An 18,713-nucleotide genomic window follows, 5' to 3' on the forward strand; every position below is an offset into this window, starting at 1 on the left:
ATAATATTTAAACCAAATTTAAATGAAACACAACCATGGATAATTTGAAACCGATTTGTGAAGTTGATTTTGGAAAAGTGTGCTAGAGCTCATATTGGGCTTTTCCCGCTCATTTTTGAAAGAAAACCCTTGTCTTCATCCTTCACAACTTCAGATTGGAGCGACAACATGAGTGCTCCCATGGACACAGAGCTCACAACCTACGAAAATGGCGCTGGTTCCCAACACTTACTTCCCGAGGACAAAGTTCTTGTCCCTGGTACTTCCCCTCTCACTCTCTCTACTTTACAAATTCTTATATCTTTTCTTGCTCTTTCTATAATCACTCTTACTTTGCTCCTAGTCGAGGTAACCCTAAAACCTTCCAGCACCGCTAAAATCGAAGATGTTCGTTCCGCGGTTGAAGGGTAACCCCTTTCCCTTCTTTGCCAAATTGCAAATTAAAGTTTTTTTTTTCCAAATTGTGATTATTGCTCTCCTCGATTTAGCAGGATGCTTGAAAAGAGGAGTTTGAGCTATATCGATGGACCCATTCCGGTGCCTCTTGATGAGGCGTTTCTCGCAGATAACGTGCAAAGAATTTGCGTCTGCGGATGTGATTCTGGTGTGCGATTTTTGTTTTGTTTTAGTGTTTAGAAACAATCAGAAATGATTGGACCTTTATTGATTTTATTTCTCTTACTTTTTTTAAATCAGAAATTGCATAAAAGGACTTCTGGTTCCTTCGTCAGTTGGATTGAGTGTTTTAGCAATTAGCACAATAACATAGCAAATTATGTTGAATAATTCCCTGAATGGAGAGTGAGGGACACTTTCATTCTGCGGCTGCTTTTCTGATTCTGATTCTGTAAAATGTAACTCTTTTGTAGATGAAGGGAGGCATAATGATAATGTTCTTTTGTTCTGGCAAGTCAAGCCTATTGTACATGTTTTTCAGGTGATACTGCTGACTTTATTTCATTACCTATGTGTTGATCTCAGTCTCTTTTCCTTGGTTGTCATGTCCTTATGAGTATGAAGAGGGATAGATATAGCTCCTCTAAAGCGAGAAGGGTTCACTTTGAAATTTAAAGCACAGTTATACTATTCTTTTGGAAGTGCCTTTTGAAGTCAGTAGTTCTTGGTCTGAATTTTGCATTGTCAGCTTAGCGAGGAAGGTCCATGTGAAGATATAAGCTCTGATGGCCAGTCTTCCAGCTTCAATGAATGGATTCTTCCTGCAAAAGAATTTGATGGCATGTGGGAAAGGTTATTACTTTTTAGTAGTTTATGCATTTCTTGTTGTAATTGTATACTGTTATTTTTTTATGATTGACAAGTTCTAAATCAGTTACCTTGCAATGTCAACCATTGTGTTTGCAGCTTAATATACGAATCTGGTCTAAAGCAACGGTTATTACGTTATGCAGCAAGTGCTTTGCTCTTTACTGAAAAAGGGGTTGACCCATTCCTTGTTTCATGGAACCGGTAAGAAATGGAAATATTTATTTAGTTACGATCTTCAATTCTGAAACTTTGGTTTACGATCCCATGCATGACCTTATATCTTCATGTCCGGTGTCTTCCCTGGCTGACAGTAAGCAGCATAATGGTGCTTCATGATATACTGAGGAAACTCTGATTTCTGAACACCTGAAAAGCAACTCAGTAGAACTGCTGATTGAGCTTGACATTTGTTGAGAAAAAGTTTGCAGCATACGCAACTATGATAAACAAAACCTTTTTGTCATAATATTGATTGAATTCTTTGCAAATATAAGAAACTATCAAATGGACTGAAAAATTACAACAAAGGAAGATGAACAAGAACATTGTGATGGCGGGCCTATAATTTGTCTTGATCTTTTTTTAGACTCTGACTGCTGAAAGTGAACTATTTAGAACTAAATAATATCATGTAGGCTATTTTCCTTGAAGAAAAATTGAAGAAAAACCTTTTCCTTTTTTATTTAATTTTGATGCTATTTAAGTAAAACTGTTCTTTGTAGCAATAATGGGAAGTTGAACTGTAATATGTACATATCTTAATATTTTAGAGACTTTTATATATTTGCAGCATAATTCTGTTACATGGACCTCCTGGGACAGGAAAGACATCTTTATGTAAAGCATTAGCTCAGAAATTAGCAATTCGATTCAATTCAAGGTGCACTGATCTAATATCAGTACTTTTTTTGAATATTCTACCAATATTTCCCAATGAAAACAAGTAAATAAGGGGAACATAAATTAACTTGCCTGTTTTTTCCCAACACAGATACCCTCAGTCGCAGCTTATTGAAGTGAATGCACATTCTTTGTTCAGTAAATGGTTCTCTGAAAGTGGCAAGCTGGTATGCATTTCTAGAACTTGCTGTCTGTCATAGATTTGCGTATTGTCTTCTCTATAACTCATATTTCATACTCTTATTACATAATACATATTGACCGCAATTTTTGTTGGAGGGTTTAACAGTCAAGATTTCTTCCTACTAAATAACATGCTCAAGGCATAAAACTTCACGTATTTATTGTTATTGCCTTCAAGTTGATATCAAGTAAGATCAAAGCATTTAGTTGACTCAAGCTAGGAACACCCCACTATTTGGTAGCAGAGAATTGCATTAGGGAAAAGGGAACGAGAGTCTTGAATATTTTTCTGAGTATGTGTAGTGTTCAAGATCTTTTCCTATATCGCTGGACATAATTATTTGTATATCATTATACCTTCACATGATGGATATGGATTTTGTACTTGATAAATTGGCTGGAAGAGTATGAATCTGGGAACAAAACTTCATCAGAAGTATCTTTTTCTCATTTTTCACCTGGACTTCGTAGTTTTGTTTGTGTTATAATGAGTAATAGTTCTGTTTTGGAGGGTATCTAGCATAAATTAATTCATTTTAGGATCACCTCAGGACAAAGTGGAGTTCTTAGTTATAGTGCAGTAGGAGAAGAAAAGTAAAATGGTACTATTATGTCTAGCAAAAACGGAAAGACTTGCAACCATCATCTTTTTGTTGTTTTGTCTCTTTGGAATTGAAGCATGTAATTGCAGTTATGGAGCACAAATCTGGATAATAGTATTGGGTAGGTGTGCAAAATTTTTACAGATCAGGGTACAAGTATGATAAGAAACAAATAAATAAAAATATAGACCAATAAGTAATTAAAGCCGAATGTAACATGCGATGCCTAACCTAGAGCAACCAAATGTATACAACAAATTTAAAAAGTTAAAAGAAGTCTGTCCAATGCTTACCTATATTGGAATAAATAGTGGTCCTGCAACCATTTAGAAATAGATGGTTTGCAGTTATGATGGAACCTCAGAGTATGGAAGGGTGATCTTCTGCATAAGTGACTCCTAACCTACAATTCATCAAATGCAGTTGGCAATGAAAGTGAATCAATTAGCTCGATGCTCACAAATAAAAGATTTGAATCTCCTCTGCCTTTACATGAGAATGCTCTTGCTTTGCTTCAAATTATGGATTCAGAACATAAGAACATAGTATCTAAAGCAATGCCAAAATTAAAAGAAACAAGTGAAAAGATGGAATAGGAGAAGAAATGTAGAAACATAATCACAGTTTCTCGAAGAAATTTTAATTCATAGCGTGAAACAATGATACAAGAGGGCTATGTATAGCCGTAAATTTTGTCCAAGCTTGGCACCAATAGGAGGCAAGTTCAATATTTGAAAATGGTTCTAGAATATTTATGGAATGAGAGTACCATATACACACTATCCTCGTCATCTTGGTGCTTTCCTTGTGTGTGGAGGATGCCTTATGCATGCTATCAAGGTGTGCTTCTCTTGATTGTCTTAGAATCCTCACTACAACTACAATTAAAAAGAAATACAATTAAAAAAGTAAACGATACCTAAAATCCGAGTCCATGAACTACTAAAGAAAGTAAACAGAGCAGTATTTTTGTAATTAAAAAGGTTATTGTTTCTTATCCTGTTTCTTGTAATTCTCCTAAACCCTTGCTACTTGTTAATTTATGCACTAATCAAGTTGACTAGTCTCTGTTTTAAAAGCAGAGAAGAAAAACTACTAGTTGCTCTTTAACGGAACTGAATGATGTTGTCTAATCTATGTTGTCAACCTCATCAAGTGGGATAATACTTTGCTGTTGTATGTAGATAAACTGAGAAACTATTGTGCAATATTAAGCCACTTAGACTGTCTATGTCCTTTTGGTTTGATAATGCTTAAGTGAGTTTATAAACTAAAGAAGTTCTTCCCTTAACTATAATCCAAGAGTCTTACATATTGAGTATCACTATAATCCAAGAGATTGATAAGTCCAATTGTGAAATTGCCAAATTTAACGATGCTGTATTCTTACCAAGTTACTACACATGAACTATTTTTGTATGGTTATCGAGTGTGTAATTATGTTTCTTTGTTTCCTACAAGGTAGCAAAACTTTTCCAGAAGATTCAAGAAATGGTAGAGGAAGAAAGCAATCTCGTATTTGTATTGATTGGTGAGACATAAGATAACAGGAAAAATTCCAGCTAACTGCTCTTGTATTTTTCTCCAATGTCTGCTGAAGTATGTGCTTATGATCCTGCAGATGAAGTCGAAAGCCTTGCTGCTGCTAGAAAAGCTGCCCTATCGGGTTCTGAACCTTCTGATTCTATTCGGGTAAAATCCTCCACCCCATCCTATCAATAGGAATAAACTCACTCCCCCGTCTCCACTATTTTGTGAAACTGTCTTAGATTGTTTAAAAATGTAATTCAGAGGTGTTGGCTTTTATTCTTGGGTATTTGTGTCTAACGTAAGTTCAATCTGAATACGGAATTTCAGGTTGTCAATGCATTACTAACTCAGATGGACAAGTTAAAATCATCTCCTAATGTGATAATTCTTACAACTTCCAACATAACTGCAGCTATTGGTAAGCCTTAGTTTCTCATTTATTCAATTTTATGGCTTTTTTCCTTGTGAGTTACAGTCGGCTCTCCCATAAATTTGAATATTCAGATCTGATTAGCTTATAATGTCAGTCTACTTACAAGTGAAGTGTAGAGTAGCTTTACAATATCTGGAGTTAGTGCATTTCTTTATTTTATCATGATTCACGGTGGGAATTGGTATCCAGTACCGTGTATAAAACTTTTTCCTCACCAAGCACCTTTTTGGGGCACCCGGGTCAAGTTTTTATAAAATAAAACACTGACTTTCGTTACCACCACAGTAAAAAAAATACTATTTCTAGATCTGAAATTAGCATCACCCCAATGTAACACATCACAACAGCATCCTTTTCCCCCTTGGTGGGAGCATCAATCCTCAAATTTCTTGTTAAGTAGTTTATTCAGTATGCACTTCCTCCATAGACTTCATGAAAAGGCATTTCACATGTCGTAAATCATTCAGATTTATGAATTTTATTGCAGACATTGCTTTTGTTGATCGAGCTGATATCAAAGCATACGTTGGTCCCCCAACTCTTCAAGCTCGGTATGAAATATTAAGGTCCTGCTTGCAGGAACTGATACGTACAGGGATCTTGACTACTTTCCAGGTGCAGAGAGTGCTCAATCTTTTCCAGCTATCTTTACAAACGAGTCATTAATATTGGAATCATTAATCCGATCCAGACAAAAAAATAATCTTACTCAGATTCCCTCATTTTGGCATCTTAGTCTTTTGGCTAATCATACTGACTTTTAGGATTGCAAGAATATCATGCTTCCAAATTACGCTTGTGCAAAGGAGAGGTTGAACGCTCCAGATTTGCGCGAGGGTGCTGCATTCATGCAACTGTGCAAGCACCTGTTGGAAACCGCAGAGGCATGTGAGGTAGGGAAAAATATTTCTTGTGGGTGTTGAACAACATTAATCTTTTGTTTGACCTTTAATCATAATTGATGAGTTTGATCTGTTTACAGGGAATGAGTGGAAGGTCTTTGAGAAAGCTTCCATTTTTGGCACATGCTGCACTCTCAAATCCTTTTGATTGCAACGCTATTAAGTTCTTATGTACAATGGTAGAAACAGCAAAGAGGGAGCGTTCTGAGCTTCCTGATTAAAATAACTAAAATTTCAATTCAAAATGTGTAAATCAAAAGTGTAACTATTGCATCTATGCATTTTAGTTCGATAAATGTTTGATGCATCAGCTATGCTTATTTATTATTACAAGCAATTATAAGGGCTTAGTATATAATGGCTAATCCATGAAAGCGTAACTTCAAAGTATCATTGGCTAAGGGAACGGAGGACGTTTGGGTATCTCCAATTAGATTTACTTTCATTCTTACGGTTCATAAAGTACGATGAGTGTTTGAAATATTCTTCCTTCTGTTATTGAATAACCATGAGTTCAATATTAGGCTTTTTGATATAAGTAAATCTTATTAGTTGTTAACGATTATAAACTAATGTGTCTTTCAACAAATATTGTTAGTGTAATATCAACCATTATAAACATTAGAAATAAAAATATGAAATAGTTATGGATGTTCTTAGATATTACTTTTCATTTATTACCCGATTCACTCATAATTAATTGGATAGTAAAACAAAGCAAAACAGTTTCAAATTAGAATGAAGTGAGTCTTGCGAGTATTAAAAAGGTTAGTCTATAAATCAATGAGAAATTATGGTATTTTTCTTGCATATTACTAGTAATTCTATTTTAAAGTTATCGAAACAAGTAGATTTTAGACAAATTGCTAAGAATGGATAAACCATACATTAAATATTCGCATAACTTTTTATTAAGAATTTGTATTTTAAAATACTATTTTGATTCTTTTTAAATATAAAAACTTAGTTTTATTTGAATGGATGACTTATTTATATTCTTTAACTTATTTCAAACTTATATATTTCACTATATTTTAGAAGAAATAACCTTCAAGGAAAATATTCTAATTTTAGTATTTTTGTAAGAGAAATAACCTCCAAGGAAAATATTCTAATTTGAATGCAGTGTACAGATGTTTTGAAGGATAAACTATTCTCTCTTTTTATAAATATATTTATTTTTTTCGTACAAATATTAAACAAATGATTAAAAATATTCAACAAATGATTAAGTTCTCAAACTTGTATACTCTATACTTGTCTTCTTGATATTAATAATCTAATTATATAACATTCATGTTGGAGAAAAAACGAACTGTTAAAAATCAAAAAAAAAATAAAGAAATAAAATCAATAATACGTAAAAAAAAAGTTATGAATTTATTATCTTAAAATTTTGAATTGATGATAGTATTTTAATATTATATGTAAACTTGATTATGCATTATTAGTATCTAATTTTCTTAACACGTGGCTGACTTGGCTTCTTGTGTGTGAATTTGTATGTACATATTGAGCCTGGAACTAAAATTGTCTTTCACGCCAAGTTTTTATATAATAACCATTCCCAAGAAACAAACGGACACTTAGTTGTGGTAACTAGGACCGTACTAACCCTAGTTTTACTGAAATTAATATTTGGTAAGTAAATACAATGAAAACATTCTCTTTTACAAGTATACATGTCAAAGAAAGGGAATCTAACCTTTAGAAAAGATTATAGATGAATACAAACAACTTAGTCACAATTAACCCAAAACCTTGATGAGTGCATACTTCTTTTCTGAAACCTTCTTTCAGTACAAAAACACAACCACCTCAATAAGTAGGTCCTTAAAGAGAGTTTTTACATATCAATTTGCCACTTGCTAATAGCTTCCAACACCATAAAAAAATCTGATAAATTCATGTCCCCAAGGAAGTAGAACACAACTTTATCTGAATCTTGAATAATACATATGTCATCATATGAACCTTGTAGATAAATACTAATAATTGGATCCCACACATACTGCAAAGTAATCATTGTGGCACATGAAGATCCATGTTATTGATACAGTATTTTATATGCTTTCACCTTCATTCTTAATTCAAAAAGAACATTCTTTGGTTTGATGAATCAAGCTGAATTAATCTACGTGCAGATACGTGCTTAAATATAATTGGAATTTGGCCACCTTAAGTTGTAAAGAGTTGAAAACAAAGAATATGGTTGGCACAGATCACTAAACCAGAATTATTTAACTGCAAGAGTATGCTTAAAAAATGATCTGGTTATTAATTATGAAGTTGATCCATGTGCGGGTATTTCCCTTTTCCAGTCGTTGGTGTGTTTTTTTTTTTTACAATTGCAGAAGAGGGCTATCACTGACATGTGCAGAGACATCATTCTCCCCCACAAAGTATTCACCAATTCCATATACAGGAGCAGGTAGGTGAAGATCACTATGCGCAAAAATCTCTTTAAAAAGTTTTCAGACAAGCCCCACATGGTGCAGGAAGCACTTATAAGCAAAGAGGTTTGAAAAATTATAATACTTTTTTGGACAGTTCCGACCAAAAGAAAAAGGAAAGAAAAGCCAAAACTTGAAGCACCATAGACAAAGACCCATTCGGGGAGGGGTGCAGGCTTTGACACAACTTGTTAACTTTGCCAACAAAAAGAATGCTTGAATCTTGAACACCCTTCACTGTCTAACACCCCTTTCTGCTTTCCTTTTTCTCCCTTGTGGAAACGTGCCCCCACTGTACATTAAAGAGAGAAACGTTTGCATGCGGGAATATAACATAGGCTCTCTCTACACTATGCGTGCATCACAATGTTTCAGTACACTGCTTCACACAGCCGCTTTTCTGCATCTACATATACACAAACATGTTATCTCCTGTCTTCTTATATATTCACACTTTCACACAGATCAAACATGTCTCTCTATTCTATTTCTTTCTACCACATCACTCTTTCTCTTCTCCTCTCTTTTCTTAACCATTTTGTTTGGTTAAAGTTCAACAATGTCTTCTATCTACTCCCTCAACATCTTCACCTTCACCTTCATTTTCACCTCTCTCATCATGGGAAGAATCCCCAGCAGAGGTTTCTTTAACCTAGGTCTCTGTTAGCTATCAGCAACCATCAATGGGGAATTATGCACTCCTGGTCCGAATGGTTATTGCTTCTTTTTTCCCTTTTTATAGTGTTTTGAAGACTGTGCAATCATGCACACAACTGCTAGATGCCATGCATGTTGTGAAGTTCATTCAGAATTTTTTTTCTCTCTCTACCTAATAGCTTAGCTTGCAGATGAGTGAATAGATTACTACTTCTGAATAATGAGTGTGTTGAGTTGAAGTGTCACAGTACCTTGAGTAAGGTATGAGAATGTAAAAGCATGCTTGCTACTGATTTTTCTTTAATAAAATCTTCATATTTGCTGTATTTCTTCTTTTTCTCTTGCTTTTGATCTTGTACGTGTTCAATTATTCCACAATGTGTGAATATTTCGATGGGTTTTCACTAAATTACAACTGCAACCATCATGCAGTTATGTAGGAATAAAATACTCATACACGACTGAGCAAAATGACATGGCTGTGATTATCCTTTCCTTTAGTAGCAATAAAGAAAGTTTGTACACATTATATCCATATCGATGACAACAAAATGATATGTTACAAATTAAAATGAAAAGTTCAATTTTCTTTTGTGATGCAGTTACTGTATCCAGGAGAGGAGAATATGATTTCAACTAAAAGAGCTATATATTTTTCACCTTTTGGTGTGTTTGTTTTAACTGAAAATTAATATGCATGGGAAGTGAGACAATGATCAATCCTCTTTCAGTGTTTATTGGGTAAAGAAACGAAATGGATATGTTTACAATTTTCTCCACATGTAGTGAGAAAAAAAGATCTTTAAATTAATATGCTAAGCTTGAGGAAAAAAAGCAGAGAAAAACAGTAAGTTGCAGCAGTGTGAAAGCAGTTTGACATAGAAGTGAGGGACTGTGCCAGATTCCTAGCTGCTTAATTTCCCTTAGGTATTGATCCCAATATTAGACATGCATGATGATCTGTGTTGACTCTGGCGTTCTAATAGACTTAGAAACAGTTAATTTGAACATGGCTTTTCAGTGTTGATCTGTGGCAATCACACATATAATGAGTTCAAAGGAACATTCACTTTCCTTTTGCTTTTTCTTTAATCATGAAACGTTTTGGTTGACTATATGGTTATGTGTGTGGAATGTGCCTACTGAATCCTGGGCAGGCTCCACCTACAAGATGATGCATAATATCCTATACTCAAAACATGATAAAGCTCATTTTTAACATCGTAATCATTTGTGTCTTTGGTTTTTCTTTCTTTATGCTTTTCTATTACCTTAATCATAACTAGAAACTATAAAGTGTCAATTTCGACACGCTGTTCAAAATAAATGGGAGATCTGTCTCTATATTTGTCAATATATCGTCAATGCTTTTGAGAAATGGAATTTGTATGAAAGAACTAAGCTCATAGGAATGCTTACCTTATTAAGTTGCACTTTGTCAAGATGTTGCATGCCATGATCAATTTGAATAGTGTTGGATACTTGACCAAGATAACCCATATAGATCTTAAAATTAATTAATAATCTTAATTAACACCAACAATTAGATTTATAACATCATTATCCCAACTCTTCATAATCACTTTGTTGATTAAAACTTCATTTATGTATAATATATAATTTAAAATTAATTCTTGCAATTTTTCATAATTATCAGTTTATATGAATACAATAGTATATTCAAATCTAAATTTGTTAAAAGCATATATCAAGATCATCATATTGATATCTCTGTAACCTATAAGTTCCTGGATTGGAAATATGTTCTAATATTTATAACCCATAGGCCTATGTGAGAATTTAGATATGATATCAATTGTTATATAAATATTTTCTTGATGATATATGTTCTTTTATCAAGTCTTTTGTTTTTGTTGTAAAAAGATAAATTTTCTTCACAAAAAATCATAAATCTTATGAAGAATGTAACTTCTTGGTAACTCCCTCAAATGTGCTTAACAAATTTATTAAAAGATCATGATACTTTAATGAAGTGAAAAGATAGAAAATTAATTTTAATATTTCTAAAATAATTCTCATAATTTTAATATATTTATATAGTCCAATAAATATTTATGAGTCAATAGTAAATCAAAATAATCTAACACATGTTTCATCATTCTCATGCATTGGGATCTTTTCATGTTGATTCTCCGCAATCTCATTATTGATCAACTTCACTTTGTTTGATGCTTCCTCTAAGGAGTTATAGTTTGCACATTCAATATTGATGGAGTAGAAAGGACTTGATAGATTCTGTGATGGATCATGCTGTTGTTCTTGTAAGAAAAATTTTAACTAAGAAAAAAAAGAATACCGTAAAGGAAGAAAAAAAAAATCAGGAAGTGTAGTAGAACATAATTTTAAAATATGGTATAATATGAAAACTACCGTCACAAAGAAAAGAAAAAACACAAATAGATGATAAACAATGTAATAAGTATAAAATGAACAAGGTAATATCTTTTTTTTTTTTCACACACTCCTACTTAATGTGTAAAACTTACAATATAAAAAACTAAAACCAACATAAAGAAGGAATGATCCAAAGAAAACATAACCCAATAACAAAATCTCAAAATAAAACATTCAAAATATATACTATCTTTTTTAAAAAAGAAATTAAAAATTAAAACAAATGGACTAAGAGACTACTTTCAAATTCAAAATCTTATAAATGGTTTATATATATATATATATATATATATATATATATATATATATATATATATATATATATATATATATATATATATTATCTTACTTATTTCTATGTAAAGTTAATTTTTTTTATTAGTTATAAATCTCTTACATGCTAATAGATTCATATATAGAATAGAAACATTTCGGGAATACTGTCACTAACCCTTACTTTTCAAAATCACTCTTATTTTTTAAAAGTTTATATAAACAGTCTTGAAACATGCTGAAATAACAATTAATTATTTTTATTTTGAATAGTAAAAGCAGACGTGTGGGCATGTTCAATAGTTTATAATAAAATATAATTTTATTTTACAATTTTATTTTATTATAGTTGGTTTCTTTAATTTTGTAGATAATTAATTTATTATAGATAATTATTCTAATTTAAAAAAAAATAATTAAATAAAATAGAAAATAAAATATGAATAAAAATAATCTTCTTTATATGATAATAATAACTAATGAAAACATCACATATCACATTCATTACATAAACCTGTGTTTAATTTTTGTTATAATAATAAAAAATTATAAAAATATAATTATAAAAATATATAAATAATTTTTATAATTTCATTATAAATCATTTTTATTTATTTAATTTAAAAAACATAAAAATTAAATAAAAAATAGTTAAATTTAGAAAATGTCATTTGAAATAAAATATATATAAATAAAAAAATAATCTCTTAATATAAGATTATAGAAATATGGATTATACTTCTAAAATTATATTTTTGTTCACTTTATTGTCACCCGTCTACCAACAAGGATGTTGCTGGGTTGTTTCATGCCGCTTCCCTTCCCTTCCTTCATCCGGAAGTCGAGAACGATGTCAGTTGCGCGTAATCTTCCCTCTGCATTTTTGTGTTGGCAGTTCCACTTCAATTACTTGAAACACACCACTAAACTCAGAAGTTCTTTTTAGAATTCAGTTTTCCGCCATTTTTCTTTCTAAGCGTAGATCTGAATTTTAATCTTAATCTTTTACTTTTTTTTTTTTTTTAAATGCTAATTAGGTTGTGATCTGTTTCTTAGTGTTGTGGTGCGCTCCTTGCAAATTCCCAGAAGAAGAGATTCACGCTTAGCCTGAAAAAGCATACCGTTGTGGTTTTTAATTAGTTGCTGACTCCAAAGATTCTCTGCTCAATTGAATCCAATTGTTCTTTTGGCCAATGATTCTGATCTTTTTGTTTTATGTTTTGGATTTTTAGGTTGTAGCGTAGGAGTTTCAGGTTGCACTTAGACCGTCTCACTCAAGGTTGTCGTATTAGCAGGGTCACCATCGCCCTCCAAAGCTCCGCTCCGTTCTCACACTAAATCTTTTTCACCTTCCAATAGTTTTTTTTTTCTTTCATCACATTGCCTTTGGTGTTTCTGGAGGTTTTTGAGCAACATCACAATTTGCTTTTTCCTACCTCTCTGTTTTTTCTCCTGTACGATTATACCTCTTAAATTATCTTTCATTAAAAATATTTAATAAAAAATTTTACACCTATTTTTAATGTTTTTATTAGATATTCCAAAATTTATTTCAGAATTCAAAAAATACCCTGGAACATTTAATCCAGAATATAAGAAAGAAAATTTCAAAATAAATGTTGTTGAATATATTTTCGGATACAAAAATGACTTTCCAGAACACCGGACATATTTTTATATTTTGAAATAGTCAATTAAAAAATATAAAAGAAATATTTCGAAATGGGTTTTCCAAAAGTTTTCTTTTATATTATGAATGACTATTTCAGAAGTTATTTTAAAAATATCTTTTAGAACAGTTTTTCAGAATAAAAAAATTTCTAAAATAGGTGTTTCTAAAGATATTTTCAGATTTGAAAATAACATCCTATACATTTATTCTAAAACATTTTTTTTTCATTTTGAAATATATTTTCGAGATTTAGAATGTATTTTTGAATCTGAAAATACTTTTGGAACACCTGTCCAAAATATAAATAATATCTAAAACAAGCATTCAGTAAGACATATTTCATTATTCAGAAATATTTTTTGGAACACTTGTTCCATTTTTATTTACATTTTAAATCTGAAAATACCATCCAAAACACCTAATCCAAAATATAAAAGTGAAATGTTTGTTTGAAAGAAATGGAAGTGTCTTTGCGTGGAGGTATCTCCAATGGTTATGTTAAAGGAGAAAGGTTGTGAGGTGTGGCATGTGACATGTCGTTTGGGACTCCTTCATTACCTCTTGCATAGGTTGAAGAGGAGTTGCTACAAAACATGGTAAGGTGTTTACAAAAAGAAGATGGACATCTTCTTTTAATAAGGAGTTTTAATGATGCTGATGACTTATGAAGAAGTATGGAAGACTTAATGATGATGCATGAAAAAAATGTTTAAGACTTAGGAGTTTAGTTGTTTAGGTCTTGTAATCTGTATATGTTGTTTAAAATAGTTAAATTAGTATGTCAAGAGTTCAAAGGCAAAACCCAAGCATTAGAGCATTAAGAAAATTTTATTTATTAGCAAAACTTACTAGAATAATCAATTATTCTTAATGATAATCGATCATCTAAGTTAAAAGTGATTTTTGAGAAAAACTCTGTGATAATCAATTATCACTGCTATAATCAATTATCACTGCTATAATCGATTATCACCTGCTAATAATAGATTATCCTGGCTGATAATAGATTATCACAGCGAGAAAAATGTTTTCAGAAAAGTTGCAGGATAATTGATTATCTATGACAGTTGTGACTTAAATTTTCGTATTCTTAACCTAATCTCTAGATATACTTCTATAAATAAAGTGGTAGACTTTCATTTGGAAAATAGAGAAGTTTGAGTACTTCAAAACTCTCTATGAGAAGACTTTGAAAAACCTAGTATTGGTAGAGCAATAACTTTCACAAGTGGGATCTTGAGTGATTGAGTGTTGTTGTTGTTAGGAAAAGTTGACCATCCTTTGTGTGATTCAAAAGAGGTGTTCATTCCTTGTGTGATTCAAGGAAGGTGTTTCTTCATCTCTTGTTGATTCAAGATAGGTGTTCATCCCTTGTGGATTTCAACGGAGGTGTCTTCATTTCTTGTGACTTCAAGAAAGGTGTTTTATAAACCAAAAGCTTTCTTATCTATGATTGTATTTGTGGTTTACGGTAGTGATTAAGTTAATCTCATTTTTTAGAGATTAATAACTTGATATAAGGTCTTTTGATCTGAACTAATATAAATACATTGAATTTTGATATTAAAAGAAAAAAATTTAAAAGCATAATTTTCATTAAGAACTCAATTCACATTCCTCTTTATTTTTTGTCCATTAACAAATTATTCCACTACTTAATTACAACATAAGGGAGAAGGATAATGAAGTGTTAGGTATGATGGAGGTGCAACACTGTTGATGGTAGGTGCAGGGATGGAGAGGGTGAGGGGGGGAGCTACAACACAAAGTTGGGGGAGGAAAAAAATAGAATTCACTTTACAATTGACTCATGGGTAAAATGTGTATTGTATAAGTTAGGAGGTGCAAGAAGAGAAAAAGAAGTGCAGGAAGTAACAGCCTCATGGCAGACCCGCCTATGGAAAATAACGCACCAATCTTTCGTGGACCAGTCAACCTGTTTTTTTTACGGACAACATGTGGGCCGAGAAAAACAACACAAACCAGTCCACATTGTATTCAAGTATCCCAAACATGTATTACACAAAGAAATGACAACGTGCGGATTGAACTTTTACTAAATAGAAGCCCAAATACCTTGTAGAAAATGGCAAAAGAGCAGCCTCAAGGTCTTGCTTTAAGGAGGAACCTGGAGAGTCTGCGGTTGGAGTTAAGCACCAGGGAATTAATGCAAATTGGGGGGTTCCTAGATATGGTGTTGGAGAGGAACTTCATCATCAAACACAAGAAGATGGAACAGTTTTTGATAAAGCTGATCTTTTTTCTTCCATTGGTATCCATCATGGTGAAGGTTGCTCCAGCAATGCCTCAGACATTTCCATGGCAAAAGGGTACGATCCTCTTCTTTCCATGACACTCATTAATATGTTCTCCTGAGAACCGAATCTATCTTACTCTTCTTGTTGAATTTGGTTAGTTAATATTTGTCATTAATAGCAATATTTGAAGTAAATACTATCATTTTTCCATTAATACATTCCAAAAATTTACGAATTAAAATTATTTAATGCGATTAACTGTGAGAACTTTTTCACATCATAAAATCCTGCATAAACTTTGCAGCTTAGGAACAGATACGGGTGATGAGAAGGACATTGAAAACAAAAGTGTGAGAGCATCTTTCGTTGAAGAGGTGGTATTATCAACTTTAATTTATGAAATTTTCATCTTAGAATTCATAGAAACAGTCATGCATTGCTTTCTGCAGGCTTGTAATATTCAACATTTGTGCTTATTTATGGTATATTTACATCGATATAGGATTGAACGGCCTATGGGGTGGAAGCGGGTGAAAGAAGAAGATAATCAGATGAATTTTCATATTTTTTCTGTGTAAAAGTACAAATACATGTCTCGATTTTATTTAAAGAATGTATTATCACAATTGTCTTCTGTACGCTTGTCTGATCTAAAACAGGCGACCAAAACTTTTTAAGAAAATTCCTTTATTTTAATCTTTTATAGAACTATTTGAAATCCCCGTATCAAAAGTTGATGAACAATCTGTTAATACTTTATGCTTGGTTTTAGAACTATCAATCAATCAAGACAAATCAAAAAAGATATAAAAACTAAATAAAATGATTTTGAAAGATAAAAGTCGAGGACAATTTCACTACAAAAAAACATAATTTTACTTAGGGTTTTTTAGTTAGGGGTATAACAACCTCCGATAAAAAATGATATACTTGAGGTTTTAAAAACCCTTGATAAGTGCTAGAGGTTTTTAAACAACCTCCGTTGAGTACTCGGGGTTTTTCCAAAAAACCCCCCGTAGAGTTTAAATCTTAATTTTAATGTTTATCATTTTAATAGACAAACCTCTTCCTTTTTTTTCTTTCGCGTTGCATATTAATCCAGAAGAAATCGAAACAGAGTAATACATTTGCCACCACCGTTTGTCTCCACCATTATCTTCTCCACTGTTCGTCTCCACCGTTCGTCTCCACCATTATCTTCTCCACCGTTCTTAAGGTAACAAATATCAATCTTCGTCCTTCCAATATCGTCTCCCTATTTCGTCTCCATCAATCTCCCTATTTCGATTTCGATTTCATCTTCATATTTCTTCAATTTCGATTTCGATTTCAGTTTCGTTTCGATTTTGTTTTCCTTCGTCACTAATTGCGATTCTCTTTTCCTAACTCTGTGGAAAGTGAAGTTATAACCACTTGGATATGATTATTATGAGCAAGAACAAGTGAATTTGGGGTTCAGAGCTGTTAGAAATTTTGGCAATAGAAATTAAATGAGCTTTGCTTTAGTGTTCTTTTTAGGTATAGCTTTTCATTCTTCTTAATTATGGTAACCCAAATATCATGAGGTTTAAAGTTATAGTACTGATTAGCATCATGATTAAAAACTAAATTTTGCTAATAAAGATTGTAGTTTATTATTGTTCCTAATTATTACGTACCCCGATGGCAATAAATAGATCCGAAAATAGTTTAGTTTCATTGAATTGAACATCGAAGTGGAGTTGGTGATATGTGGTGAGGCTACTGCACAACAAACTCCTTGATTTGAGGTTTTAGAAATTAAGATTAGGATAAAAAAACACTTGATTGTTTGTTCGTTAGGAATAATAATGATTTTGCATATGTTATTCCTACGACAGAAAGGAAGTATACATTGCAATATCAATGAACTTACTAAAAAACTACGACCAAACAAACTCTGGTATGGTTTTAACAGATAGAAACTTCCAAGTTCCAATGTTATATCTAGCACTAAATGGAAATTACTTAATTTGATAGGTCACAACTAGCATCAACTAACGTATCATTGAGAAAAAAAGTAATATAAAGAGAATGAAAAATAGAATCTTGCTACATATGCTTTTGGCTTGAAGAATTATGTTTCTTCAGAACTAGAAGTATTTCGTTTTCTGGATGCGATGACCCAATTTTCAAAGTCTTCTTGATTTTGTTTCACTATACAATTCCCACATTTATTGTTTGACGTGATGATTGCTTCAGTCTTTTTCTCCAAGTTCTTTTAACTTACATAAAATTATTATATAGAATCATGTTCACATAAAATAGTATAAACATAATTTACACTCTTGGATTGAGTTTCTTGGTTGATTGGTTGAGCTTGATACTTGTAATATTTTTTAAGAGTTGTTTTTCTGCTTTTCCCTTTTGAAATGAGAACAAAAGGTGATTAGTCCTCTGAAGCAAAATTATGAATGCATAAGTTCAGTAGTTTCAATCACCTTATAAATTGGTCTGAAACCTCCCTGTTAAATATTGGCTTAGTTATGGAAACAAATTACTTGATGGCTTCAATTTCTGGGATTTAGACATGGAAGGAAAATATTTATATTATTTGAGAGATTTATATATACAAGAGGTTGTACTTATTTATAATTCTAATGATGTTGATAACTCTAAATATGTAACTGCATTAATTATCATTAAAATAAACATAATATCTATTTGTTGACAAATATTTGTAGACAACATTTTCACCCTGAGGCAATGGTGTTCGAACAATTTCCCCGAGGCTAAGGAACAACTTGAAAATTTGTACAAGGAGGTTAGTCATTTCAGTTAAATGCCTCAATAATCAACTAAAGTGTCATTTGCCAGGACTGCTTTTAGCTATGAAATAGATACACGAAAGGAATGAATGTAACTTGGAAAACATGGCCTTAATTTAGGTCATTAAATTTGACTATCCTCGTCTCTTTGTTTCTTTGTTTCATATATGGCTTGCTCCTTTTGTCTCCGTGCAGGTTGGTCTAAAAGATGAATTTGACTATTTGGAGTTAGTACCACATGTCCCACTCAAAGTAGTTGCTGAATAATTACTTAGCCTATCAATGGCCAATTGCTTGTTGTCGTGCTGCTCTCAAATACTAACAATAAAATGCAAAGTTGAGCATTATCAATGACATCCTCTAAGATGGTAGGTTATTTTCTA

General features: G+C 32.0%; 1 protein-coding gene and 1 pseudogene across 2 annotated transcripts; both read left to right on the top strand.

The window, feature by feature from the left end:
* The first annotated feature begins 52 nt into the window (after positions 1–52).
* Positions 53–6,217, top strand: LOC114164282 (pachytene checkpoint-like protein). The gene is made up of 14 exons (XM_028048888.2): positions 53–259; positions 344–407; positions 492–604; positions 870–937; positions 1,145–1,248; positions 1,363–1,467; positions 2,057–2,146; positions 2,258–2,333; positions 4,413–4,482; positions 4,573–4,643; positions 4,809–4,899; positions 5,402–5,529; positions 5,679–5,807; positions 5,897–6,217. Exons 1-14 carry the CDS (start codon positions 169–171, stop codon positions 6,035–6,037), a joined length of 1,341 nt encoding a protein of 446 aa, XP_027904689.1. The 5' UTR covers positions 53–168; the 3' UTR covers positions 6,038–6,217.
* A 9,155-nt stretch (positions 6,218–15,372) lies between these two features.
* Positions 15,373–16,185, top strand: LOC146883577 (uncharacterized; annotated as a pseudogene). Its single transcript, XR_014984410.1, has 3 exons — positions 15,373–15,616; positions 15,849–15,918; positions 16,047–16,185. The product of XR_014984410.1 is annotated as an uncharacterized LOC146883577 (transcript).
* The last annotated feature ends 2,528 nt before the right edge of the window (positions 16,186–18,713 follow it).

The sequence above is a fragment of the Vigna unguiculata genome, chromosome 9, assembly GCF_037176805.1.
Source record: "Vigna unguiculata cultivar grain cowpea cultivar isolate G323 ecotype 2 chromosome 9, ASM3717680v1, whole genome shotgun sequence".
Lineage (NCBI taxonomy): Eukaryota > Viridiplantae > Streptophyta > Magnoliopsida > Fabales > Fabaceae > Vigna > Vigna unguiculata.